The sequence below is a fragment of the Nerophis ophidion genome, linkage group LG14, assembly GCF_033978795.1.
Source record: "Nerophis ophidion isolate RoL-2023_Sa linkage group LG14, RoL_Noph_v1.0, whole genome shotgun sequence".
Classification (NCBI taxonomy): domain Eukaryota; kingdom Metazoa; phylum Chordata; class Actinopteri; order Syngnathiformes; family Syngnathidae; genus Nerophis; species Nerophis ophidion.
In genome coordinates, this window is record NC_084624.1 from 53,644,474 (window position 1) to 53,657,277 (window position 12,804).

Below are 12,804 nucleotides of genomic sequence, written 5' to 3' on the forward strand. Positions count from 1 at the left end.
TTATGTTTGCGTGGTAGCATGTCCATGTTTGCCCGGTAACTTGTTCATGTTTGTGTCGTAGCATGTTCATGTTTGCGTGGTAGAATGTTCATGTTTGCGTGGTAGCATGTTTATATTTGCGTGGTAGCATGTTCATGTTTGCGTGATAGCATGTTTATATTTGCATGGTAACATGTTCATGTTTGCATGTTTATGATTGCTTGGTAGCATGTTCATGTTTGCATGGTAGCATGTTCATGTTTGTGTGGTAGCATGTTTATATTTTCGTGGCAGCATGTTCATGTTTGCATGGCAGCATGTTTTTGTTTTATTTATAGCATGTTTATATTTGCGTGGTAGCATGTTCATGTTTGTGTGGTAGCATTTTTATACATGCGTGGTAGCATGTTCACGTTTGCATGGTAGCATGTTCATATTTGCCTGGTAGCATGTTCATGTTTGCCTGGTAGCATGTTTATATTTGTGTGGTAGCATGTTCATGTTTGCATGGTAGCATGTTCATGTTTGCGTGGTAGCATGTTTATATTTGGGTGGTAGCATCTTTATATTTGCGTGGTAGCATTTTCATGTTCACATGATAGCATGTTCCTGTTTGCATGGTAGCATGTTTATATTTGCGTGGTAGCATGTTCATGTTTGCACGGTAGCATGTGTGAATGGCAGCTGTGTTGCTCGGGAAGCCGTGATGACGTCACAGAGAGAAGCAGCGGAGCTTGCAGTGCCGAGCTTCATTCACTCCATCTTCACCATCTTCTCCTTCTTCTCCTTCTTCCCGCCACACAACACAACACAACACAACACAACACAACACAACAACTTGCATCTCTTCTGTCAACATCATCATCTTCACCATCACCATCATCATCATCCTCACCATCATCATCATCACAGCAGCCAGAGTCCAGAGGCTTCCGGAGCAACTTAGAAGTTAAAAGGTAAACAATCAGGTAAGCTCTTTTTTTTATGCTGCTTTTTGCTTGTATTCCCAATTAAAAAGCTAATTAATGTTACTTTTATTCTCCCGCATGTGTTACCATGAACATGTCTCTATTTGTTTTTGCCTCTAATTCGCAGTAAAAAAAAATTTATTCCTATTTTTTTTATTTTTAAAAACCTAATGATTGATGTTTTTAGTTGTAGTTATTGTTTTATACTCTCCAGGAGTAGCGCGCTTGTTCCGCATGTGCTCGCCTTCAATGGACTGAAAGCTGTGGGGTTCATCCTCGTAAAAGTCCTCTAAATGTGCATTTATTCCATTAAAAGGCGCATTTATTCCATGCAAAATGTGCCAAAAGTGATTGTTGCTCTCAGCGTCCACATGATGGAGAGCGGCGTGGTCCACGTCCACCGAGGGGGGGACCGGTGTCCATGGGGGATCCAGGCCGAGGAAGAGTGCACCTGGCCGGCCTCCCCCACCTCCGTCTCCCCGGCCTTGGAGATGTTGAACGGCACGTGGGAGGAGAGCGACGCCGAGCCCATGTCGCCCATCATCCCCGTCATCGTGGCCGTGTACTCCGTGGTGTTCGTGGTGGGCCTGCTGGGGAACTGCCTGGTCATGTACGTCATCTTCAGGTAACAACTTGATGTTTATTACTTTTAATTACCAGCGCGGAGTCACGTGATCATCGATGATACTTTGCGACTTCAGTCTGACTTCGCAGTCAAAGCGTGGACTTTATGGTGCAATGCCACTTTACACCACGAGATGGCAATGTTGCTCCATGGCGTCTTTTCTCCTTGCTTGTTGATGGCAGCAGAAACTCTGACCATGCAGAGAAAATAAATATGAAGGGAAGGGAAAGAAAAATATGAAATGATTACAGTTGAAAGGAATGGAAATACATAAACGTGAAGAAATAAAGGGAGGATGGATAGGGGGGAAATGAAAGAAGGAAAAAACGATGACATGTATCGGAATAAAAAGAAAGATCAATTAAAGAAGGATGGAGGGAGGGAGTGTGTGTACCCCAAAAAGGGACAAGCGGTAGAAATGGATGGATGGATGGATGGAGGAAGAAAAGGAAGTATGAAGATCAAAAGATGGATCAAACTTTTTGACTCACACACACACACACACACACACACACATATATATATATATATATATATATATATTTACACACATATATATGCGTGTATATATGTATATATATATGTGTATATATGTATATGTATATATATATACACACACATTATACATATGTGTGTATATATGTATATATATACACATTATATATATGTATACACACACACACATATATATGTGTGTGTATATATGTATATGTTTATATATATATATATATATACACACATATATATATATATACATATATATATACACACATACATATATACACACACACATATATATATATATATATACGTACACACACATATATACATATAGACACACATATATATATATACATACACACACATAAATATATACACACAAATGTATGTATGTATATACATATATATATATATATATATATATATATATATATATATATATATATATATATATATATATATACATATATATATATATATGATTTACCTGAGCAGCTAGGGGACACAGAGAGTAACAAGTGGTGGAAAATGGATTATAAAGGACCGATTTGATAAAATAACAACTAAAAAAATAAATATATATATAGATATATTTTTTTTAAACTTGGGATTTCCCGTGGCCCGGATGTGGTCCGCGGGCCATAGTTTGGGGACCACTAGATTATGCAGAAAGAAAATGGAAAACAAGGTATTGTTTTATTAAATTATCTGTTAGGTTCTCCTAGTCTCCGAGACAATTTAAATCTAGGCTAAAAACATATTTTTACTCCATGGAATTCAAATCCAGTCAGACAGGACATATTGGTTGTTTCTATTTCTTATCTTATCCTTCATACTTATTTATTACATTTGAGTATTATAGGTGATACAAGCAGTAGAAAATGGATGGATGGATGAACGGAACTGAACATTGAAGGAAAACAGAAAACAAAGAGCTAAAGTAAGGAGGGGAATAGGAAGGTAAAGATTCGGGGAAAAAGATGAGAAAGTGGAGAACAGATAAAAATGGAGAAGGAAATGTGAACTGAAAGAAAGAAAGAAGATTGATGGAAATAATGAGAGAGGAAAATAAGGAAAGAAATACAGTTGAAAAGGAAAGGAATGAAGGGAAAATAAGTGGAGAAAGGAAGAAAATAGGAAAGGAGGGCAGCGCGGTGGTGCAGGGGTTAGTGCGTCTGATTCACAATAAGAAAGTCCTGAGAAGTCTTGGGTTCCATCTTGCACTCGGGATCTTTCTGTGTGGAGTTTGCATTAAAGTTAAAGTAGCAATGATGGTTACACACACACTAGGTGTGGTGAAATTATTCTCTGCATTTGACCCATCACCCTTGATCACCCCCTGAGACGTGAGGGGAGCAGTGAGCAGCAGCGGTGGCCGCGCCCTGGAATCATTTTTGGTGATTTAACCCCCAATTCCAACCCTTGATGCTGAGTGCCAAGCAGGGAAGTTTTTCCCATTTTTATAGTCTTTGGTATGACTCGGCCGGGGTTTGAACTCTAACCACTAGGCCACTGAGCTGGTGCATGTTCTCACTGCGACTGCGTGGGTTCCTTCCGGGTACTCCGGCTTCCTCCCACCTCCAAAGACATGCACCTGGGGATAGGCCCCTCCCACCTCCAATGACATGCACCTGGGGATAGGCCCTTCCCACCTCCAAAGACATCCACCTGGGGATAGGCCCCTCCCACCTCCAATGACATGCACCTAGGGATAGGCCCCTCCCACCTCCAAAGACACGCACCTGGGTATAGGCCCCTCCCACCTCCAAAGAGATGCACCTGGGAATAGGCCCCTCCCACCTCCACCTGGGGATAGGCCCCTCCCACCTCCAATGACATGCACTTAGGGATAGGCCCTTCCCACCCCCAAAGACATGCACCTGGGAATAGGCCCCTCCCACCTCCAAAGACATGCACCTCGGAATAGGCCCCTCCCACCTCCAAAGACATGCACCTGGGAATAGGCCCCTCCCACCTCCAAAGACATACACCGGGGAATAGGCCCCTCCCACCTCCAAAGCCATGCACCTGGGGATAGGCCACTCCCACCTCCAAAGACATTCACCTGGGGATAGGCCCCTCCCACCTCCAAAGACATGCACCTGGGAATAGGTCCCTCCCACCTCCAAAGACATGCACCTCGGAATAGGCCCCTCCCACCTCCAAAGACATGCACCTGGGAATAGGCCCCTCCCACCTCCAAAGACATACACCTGGGGATAGGCCCCTCCCACCTCCAAAGCCATGCACCTGGGGATAGGCCCCTCCCACCTCCAAAGACATTCACCTGGGGATAGGCCCCTCCCACCCCCAAAGACATGCACCTGGGAATAGGCCCCTCCCACCTCCAAAGACATGCACCTCGGAATAGGCCCCTCCCACCTCCAAAGACATGCACCTGGGAATAGGCCCCTCCCACCTCCAAAGACATACACCTGGGGATAGGCCCCTCCCACCTCCAAAGCCATGCACCTGGGGATAGGCCACTCCCACCTCCAAAGACATTCACCTGGGGATAGGCCCCTCCCACCCCCAAAGACATGCACCTGGGAATAGGCCCCTCCCACCTCCAAAGACATGCACCTCGGAATAGGCCCCTCCCACCTCCAAAGACATGCACCTGGGAATAGGCCCCTCCCACCTCCAAAGACATACACCTGGGGATAGGCCCCTCCCACCTCCAAAGCCATGCACCTGGGGATAGGCCACTCCCACCTCCAAAGACATTCACCTGGGGATAGGCCCCTCCCACCTCCACCTGCAAATAGGCCCCTCCCACCTCCAAAGACATGCACCTGGGAATAGGCCCCTCACACCACCAAAGACATGCACCTGGGGATAGGCCCCTCCCACCTCCAAAGACATGCACCTGGGGATAGGCCCCTCCCACTTCCAAAGACATGCACCTGGGAATAGGCCCCTCCCACCTCCAAAGACATGCACCTGGGGATAGGCCCCTCCCACCTCCAAAGACATGCACCTGGGGATAGGCCCCTCCCACCTCCAAAGACATCCACCTGGGGATAGGCCCCTCCCACCTCCAATGACATGCACCTAGGGATAGGCCCCTCCCACCTCCAAAGACACGCACCTGGGTATAGGCCCCTCCCACCTCCAAAGAGATGCACCTGGGAATAGGCCCCTCCCACCTCCACCTGGGGATAGGCCCCTCCCACCTCCAATGACATGCACTTAGGGATAGGCCCTTCCCACCCCCAAAGACATGCACCTGGGAATAGGCCCCTCCCACCTCCAAAGACATGCACCTCGGAATAGGCCCCTCCCACCTCCAAAGACATGCACCTGGGAATAGGCCCCTCCCACCTCCAAAGACATACACCGGGGAATAGGCCCCTCCCACCTCCAAAGCCATGCACCTGGGAATAGGCCCCTCCCACCTCCAAAGACATTCACCTGGGGATAGGCCCCTCCCACCTCCAAAGACATGCACCTGGGAATAGGTCCCTCCCACCTCCAAAGACATGCACCTCGGAATAGGCCCCTCCCACCTCCAAAGACATGCACCTGGGAATAGGCCCCTCCCACCTCCAAAGACATACACCTGGGGATAGGCCCCTCCCACCTCCAAAGCCATGCACCTGGGGATAGGCCCCTCCCACCTCCAAAGACATTCACCTGGGGATAGGCCCCTCCCACCCCCAAAGACATGCACCTGGGAATAGGCCCCTCCCACCTCCAAAGACATGCACCTCGGAATAGGCCCCTCCCACCTCCAAAGACATGCACCTGGGAATAGGCCCCTCCCACCTCCAAAGACATACACCTGGGGATAGGCCCCTCCCACCTCCAAAGCCATGCACCTGGGGATAGGCCACTCCCACCTCCAAAGACATTCACCTGGGGATAGGCCCCTCCCACCCCCAAAGACATGCACCTGGGAATAGGCCCCTCCCACCTCCAAAGACATGCACCTGGGAATAGGCCCCTCCCACCTCCAAAGACATGCACCTGGGAATAGGCCCCTCCCACCTCCAAAGACATACACCTGGGGATAGGCCCCTCCCACCTCCAAAGCCATGCACCTGGGGATAGGCCCCTCCCACCTCCAAAGACATTCACCTGGGGATAGGCCCCTCCCACCTCCAAAGACATGCACCTGGGAATAGGCCCCTCACACCACCAAAGACATGCACCTGGGGATAGGCCCCTCCCACCTCCAAAGACATGCACCTGGGGATAGGCCCCTCCCACTTCCAAAGACATGCACCTGGGAATAGGCCCCTCCCACCTCCAAAGACATGCACCTGGGGATAGGCCCCTCCCACTTCCAAAGACATGCACCTGGGGATAGGCCCCTCCCACTTCCAAAGACATGCACCTGGGAATAGGCCCCTCCCACCTCCAAAGACATGCACCTGGGGATAGGTTGATTGGCAACACTAAATGGTCCCTAGTGATGAGGTGGTGATTTGTCCAGGGTGTGCATTGCCTTCCGCCCGAATGCAACTGAAATAAGCCCCAGCGACCCCCCCGTGACCCCAAAAGGACAAGTGGTAGTAAATGGATGGATGGATTGGAAGGAAAGAATAATTAAAGAAACTAAAGTTGAAGAAGAGAAAGAAAAAGAAGTGTGTCGTAAACCTCAATATGATTGTGTGTGTGTGTGTGTGTGTGTGTGTGTGTGTGTGTGTGTGTGTGTGTGTGTGTGTGTGTGTGTGTTTCGTCAGGTACACGAAGATGAAGACGGCGACCAACATCTACATCCTGAACCTGGCGGTGGCCGACGCCCTGGTGACCACCACCATGCCCTTCCAGAGCGCCGACTACCTGCTGAGCTCGTGGCCGTTTGGCGAGGTGGCGTGCAAGGTGTTCATCTCGGTGGACTATTACAACATGTTCACCAGCATCTTCACGCTCACCATGATGAGTGTGGACCGCTACGTGGCCGTCTGTCATCCCGTCAAGGCGCTGGACTTCCGCACGCCCGTCAAGGCCAAGATCATCAACGTCATCATCTGGGCGCTGTCATCGGCCGCCGGCGTCCCCGCCATGGTCCTGGGAAGCACCAACACCAACAATGGTACCTCTTGATTGATTGATTGATTGATTGATTGATGGATTGATTACAATGGACATAAGTAATTTCAGATGCTTGTAGTTATTGCATGCTGCTCCCGCTCGCTATCCATTCATCCATCCATTTCCTACCGCTTGCTGCTGTTGGAGTCGCGGGGAATGCTGGAGCCTATCTCAGCTGCATTCGGGCAGAAGGCGGTGTACATCCTGGACAACCCGCCACCTCATCACAGGGCCAACACAGATAGACAGACAACATTCACACACTAGGGACCATTTAGTGTTGCCAATCAACCTATCCCCAGGTGCATGTCTTTGGAGGTGGGAGGGGCCTATCCCCAGGTGCATGTCTTTGGAGGTGGGAGGGGCCTATCCACAGGTGCATGTCTTTAGAGGTGGGAGGGGCTTATCCCCAGGTGCATGTCTTTGGAGGTGGGAGGGGCCTATCCACAGGTGCATGTCTTTAGAGGTGGGAGGGGCTTATCCCCAGGTGCATGTTTTTGGAGGTGGGAGGGGCCTATTCCCAGGTGCATGTCTTTGGAGGTGGGAGGGGCCTATCCCCAGGTGCATGTCTTTGGAGGTGGGAGGGGCCTATTCCCAGGTGCATGTCTTTGGAGGTGGTAGGGGCCTATCCCCAGGTGCATGTCTTTGGAAGTGGGAGGGGCCTATCCCCAGGTGCATGTCTTTGGAGGTGGGAGGGGCCTATTCGAAGGTGCATGTCTTTGAAGGTGGGAGGGGCCAATCCCCAGGTGCATGTCTTTGGAGGTGGGAGGGGCCAATCCCCAGGTGCATGTCTTTAGAGGTGGGAGGGGCCTATCCCAAGATGCATGATTTTGGAGGTGGGAGGGGCCAAACCCTAGGTGCATGTCTTTGGAGGTGGGAGGGGCCAATCCCCAGGTGCATGTCTTTGGAGGTGGGAGGGGCCTATCCCCAGGTGCATGTCTCTGGAGGTGGGAGGAAGCCGGAGTACCCAGAGGGAACCCACGCAGTCACGGGGAGAACATGCAAACTCCACACGGAAAGATCCCGAGCCCTGGATTGAACTCGGGACCTTCGAATTGTGAGGCACATGCACTAACCCCTCCTACCACCGTGCTGCCCTGCTTGCAGGTAGCGGGATGAAAAGGCAAGCAGAGTGTTTTTTGTTTCCTGCAACTCCAGAGATGCAGGAAACTGACATCAGACACGGAGGGGAGAAAGAGATAGAGAGAAAGACAGAGAGAGAGAGAGCATAAAGCTGGAGTCGGCTTAGGGTACACGATAGAAGACTAAGTTTCTGCAAAGATCCTTGGGTCTACTGGTCCTTATACCGTTTGCCCTCATCAGTCCCAGGTGTGCAGATTGCTTATCGCCCACAGCATTGCCGGCATGTGGGCGTGACGCAGCCAGCAGGAGCAGGGGCGTGTCTCAGCGCGCTGCCAGCGGAGGTTCTGGCAGACACTGCTGCCGGGGAAAGCGGGTTCAAGCCCGCGCCGTGACAATTACTCCAGCAATGGTTATGGATGGTATTTTGAGAGGTAATTATTGAGGTCGGACATCACTGAAGGCCTAGGTGGGAAACCCCTTCATTACTTCTTGAGTAAACAAGGGTAGTGATGTGCATTCTTACTAACCGCCGTGGCCCAAGCGGCGGCTTTGTCAGATAGCGGGCTCCTGATGAAAGCTAGTTTAGCCAGACGAGTAGGAACCAGGCTGTTGATGAAAAACTAATGTGCGCTGTTGCGTTTGGACCAGATGTTCCTCCGAGGGAATTTAAGTTGCTGGTCAATCCCAAGTTCTTTTGATGACACATAAGCTGATTTTAAATAATAACCCAGAACTGAATAGGTATTTTGCAATTTATTCCAAAGCTTTGGAGAGACCAACCTAAAAAACAACACATTCAATTCGCGTCGCCTAGTTGATCTGAAAACTCTATGGACGCGCTGTCTTCTTCAATATCTCCCCCGCCCACACCTACCGGAACGAATACACATATCTGTTGTTCTGCTAAGCCTGGGACAGGAAGAGATAAGAAGGCAGTATGGCTACTCCTTACATTCCTAAAGCTTCAAGGTTAACACACTCAGTTTACTAGTGGACAACCAAAAAGCGAACAAATGGAAAAACACTAGCGGTTTTCAAATATGACTATGAATATGAATAAATAACTCTTAAAAATATGGATATATGTAGATATTTATATCTCCGTCAGCGCTGATGAAGAAACTCTTTGCTGTAGCCAGACTCACTGGTGAAAAACAAAGAAAGAAAATGAAAAACCAGGAATCTGCTTTTTTTGTTTGTTTGTTGTTGCCAGGGACAACAGAGTGTGCCCTCCAGTTCCCGGAGCCGTACAGCTACTGGGACACGCTGATGAAGATCTGCGTGTTCATCTTCGCCTTCGTGCTGCCCGTCATCATCATCAGCGTCTGCTACACGCTGATGATCCTGCGCCTCAAGAGCGTCCGCTTGCTGTCAGGATCCCGCGAGAAGGACCGCAATCTGCGGCGCATCGCTCGCCTGGTCCTGGTGGTGGTGGCCGCCTTCGTGGTCTGCTGGACGCCCATCCACATCTTTATCCTGGTCAAGGCTCTGTCGCCGGACGTTCCCGAGACCACGCCGGTCATGGCGGCCTACTTCTTCTGCGTGGCGCTGGGCTACACCAACAGCAGCCTCAACCCCATCCTCTACGCTTTCTTAGATGAGAACTTCAAGCGGTGCTTCAGGGACTTCTGCTGCCCCGCCGCCCGAAGGGACTGCCAGGGTGTGAGCCGGGTGAGGAGCACCTTGAGGGACCACTCGTGTCCCCGGGAGGCCCCCGGAGACTCTGGGCAGGCTAGGCCCGTATGACTAGCTATGGACGCGTCCTCGCCCCACGGCCCCGGCTGGGAAGACTCCAACGACCTGGGCTTGACTCAGATCACCACAGCCATCTGAGCGTCTGGGATGTGGATGATAATGAAACACCTGACACTGTTTAGTCAAACTTTTCAATGGCTCTCAAATACGGTCATTTTGGGGGGAAATGGTTAATGTCAATGATATGAGACAAAAAACAAAACAAAACACTTCTTTAAACCTCTAAAGCAGGGGTCGCCCGTAAGGACCAGATGAGTCGCCAGCTGGCCTGTTCTAAAAATAGCTCAAATAGCAGCACTTACCAGTGAGCTGCCTCTATTTATTTAAATAGTATTTATTTACTAGCAAGCTGGTCTCGCTTTGCTCGACATTTTTAATTCTAAGAGAGACAAAACTCAAATAGAATTTAAAAACCCAAGGAAATATTTGACAGTCTTAGTCTTCACTTGTTCAAATAAATTCATTTATTTTTTTACTTTGCTTCTTGTAACTTTCAGAAAGACAATTATAGAGAAAAAAATACAACCTTAAAAATTATTTTAGGATTTTTAAACACATATACCTTTTTACCTTTTAAATTCCTTCCTCTTCTTTCCTGACAATTTAAATCAATGTTCATGTAAATGTATTTGTTTTATTGAAAAGAATAATAAATACATTTTAATTTAATTCTTCATTTTAGCTTCTGTTTTTTCGATGAATAATATTTGTGAAATATTTCTTCAAACTTATTATGATTAAAATTCAAAAAAAATATTCTGGCAAATCTGTACAATCAAATTTAAATCTTATTTCAAAGTCTTTTGAATTTCTTTTAAAGTTTTTGTTCTGGAAAATCTAGAAGAAATAATGATTTGTCTTTGTTAGAAATATAGCTTGGTCCAATTTGTTATATATTCTAACAAAGTGCAGATTGGATTTTAACCTATTTAAAACATGTCATCCAAATTCTAAAAATACTCTTAATCAGAAAAAAATACTAATGATCCATTAAATGTTTTTTTTTTTCAAAAAGATTCAAATTAGCTAGTTTTTCTCTTCTTATTTTCGGTTGAATTTTGAATTTCAAAGAGTCGAAATTGAAGATAAACTATGTCTCAAAATTTTATTTTTCTCCTCTTTTAAACCGTTCAATTAAGTGTTTTTTTCATCATTCCCTTAAAAAACCTTCTGTAAAAGGAAAAAAAAATGTACGACGGAATGACAGACAGAAATACCCATTTATATATATATATATATATATATATATATATATATATATATATGTATTTATCAAAGGTAAATTGAGCAAATTGGCTATTTCTGGCAATTTATTTAAGTGTGTATCAAACTGGTAGCCCTTCGCATTAATCAGTACCCAAGAAATAGCTCCTGGTTTCAAAAAGGTTGGTGACCCCTGTTCTAAGGGCTTAGTGGCAACATGCGTGGACAGCACCTTTTAGCTCTTATTTCCAAAACAGTGTACACTACTGATTTGGGGTCTTATGTGGACACTCATACTGCCATCTGGTGGTGTCAGAAGAGTATAACATACAATGGAATTTGGAAAAATGAGAATTCACTAAACATGAAGTACATGTTTGTGTACTTATGGACTAAGTACATCATATCAAAAGATGATTCTTAGTTTTTACTCTAATTAGGGTCCAATAAGCCCAAATAACAAAGAGAAATTAAAAAAAAACATGTAGAAAAACAGCTTGGGCCTTCAAAGGTTAAAGGATTATGAGGCGATGTTATTCACACATTGACATCACTATTATGTCAAACAGCAGTTTTTTCTCTGTAAGTGAAATAATGATAATAACAATAATAATAATAGAGGATAAAACGTAAGCTTTTTGCAAGTTGGCCATTTAGAACAGAGTTTCAGAGCGGGTGAACAAAAACAAAAAAGGGGCAAATATTTAAGTGTTTTCTTCACCTAAAATATATGTCTGTATACAAAGCTGTTAGTTTATGCTGCCATATGTCGTCTAAAATTGTAATTCCCATTATAATCCCAATTAGCCTGTTCACCTGTGGGATGTTCCACATAAGTGTTTGACGAGCATTGCGCAACTTTATCAGTCTTTTTTGACACTCGTGCCAGCTTTTTTGAAACATGTTGCAAGCATCAAATTCCAAATAAGCTAATATTTGCACAAAAAAAATAACGTTTTGCAGTTTGAACGTTAAGTATCTTGTCTTTGCAGTCTATTCAATTGAATATAAGTTGAAAAGGATTTTTATTTACCATTTTTTTACACAACGTGACAACTTCACTGCTTTTGGCTTTTGTACATGGGAATTTGGAAGATGTAGTCCAAATCCGACCGGAATCTGATCTTTTCTAATGTGACTTCAGTCCAAACGGCTATGCGACCCACATGCAACTTTCTCGTCAGCTTTAGGCGACCTACGCTCATTCGCGTTCGCCAGTGGAAATACTGTAGATACTTCATCACGACACAAGTCGAGAGGAAAAAATAAACGATCGCTGCTCACTCTTGCTGCTTGTTGTCACTTCTTCTGCAGCCGAGTAGTCGCAAGAAGGATCACTAGCGCCCTCTACCACCAGGAGGCGGGAGTCATTTAATGACTCATATTTGACACACGCAGCTACGGTATATTAATAAAACATAGCTGCTTACTGTTCTTTTTAGCATATTCAATAGCTTGGACTTTAAATCCTACAGAAATAGCTCTTAATCTTTTTCCCTTTATGCGATTTCAAATGATTGAAATCAGCCTCCTCCATTTTGAAAATGATGACAGGTGAAGTGTCACTCGTGACGTGACGAGTTTGACCCGGTGGAAATTCTAGACATGCGATAATAAAAATAATATTTTGCAAAACGAGTTAATCCTGAG

General features: G+C 46.3%; 1 protein-coding gene across 1 annotated transcript; it reads left to right on the top strand.

Annotated features, from left to right (window-relative positions):
* The first annotated feature begins 579 nt into the window (after nt 1-579).
* oprk1 (opioid receptor, kappa 1) lies at nt 580-10,544 on the top strand. Its single transcript, XM_061921151.1, has 4 exons — nt 580-947; nt 1,312-1,572; nt 6,762-7,114; nt 9,410-10,544. The coding sequence occupies exons 2-4, from the start codon at nt 1,319-1,321 to the stop codon at nt 9,940-9,942; spliced, it is 1,140 nt and encodes a 379-aa protein (XP_061777135.1). The 5' UTR covers nt 580-947; nt 1,312-1,318; the 3' UTR covers nt 9,943-10,544.
* Nucleotides 10,545-12,804: the final 2,260 nt, after the last annotated feature.

Bases quoted from the DNA above. Each gene is read 5' to 3' on its own strand.
- oprk1 (XM_061921151.1), top strand. From the start codon at position 1,319: ATGATGGAGAGCGGCGTGGTCCACGTCCACCGAGGGGGGGACCGGTGT. The intron at 1,573-6,761 runs GTAACAACTTGA...GTGTTTCGTCAG, and splicing joins GTCATGTACGTCATCTTCAG to GTACACGAAGATGAAGACGG. The intron at 7,115-9,409 runs GTACCTCTTGAT...TGTTGTTGCCAG, and splicing joins AAGCACCAACACCAACAATG to GGACAACAGAGTGTGCCCTC.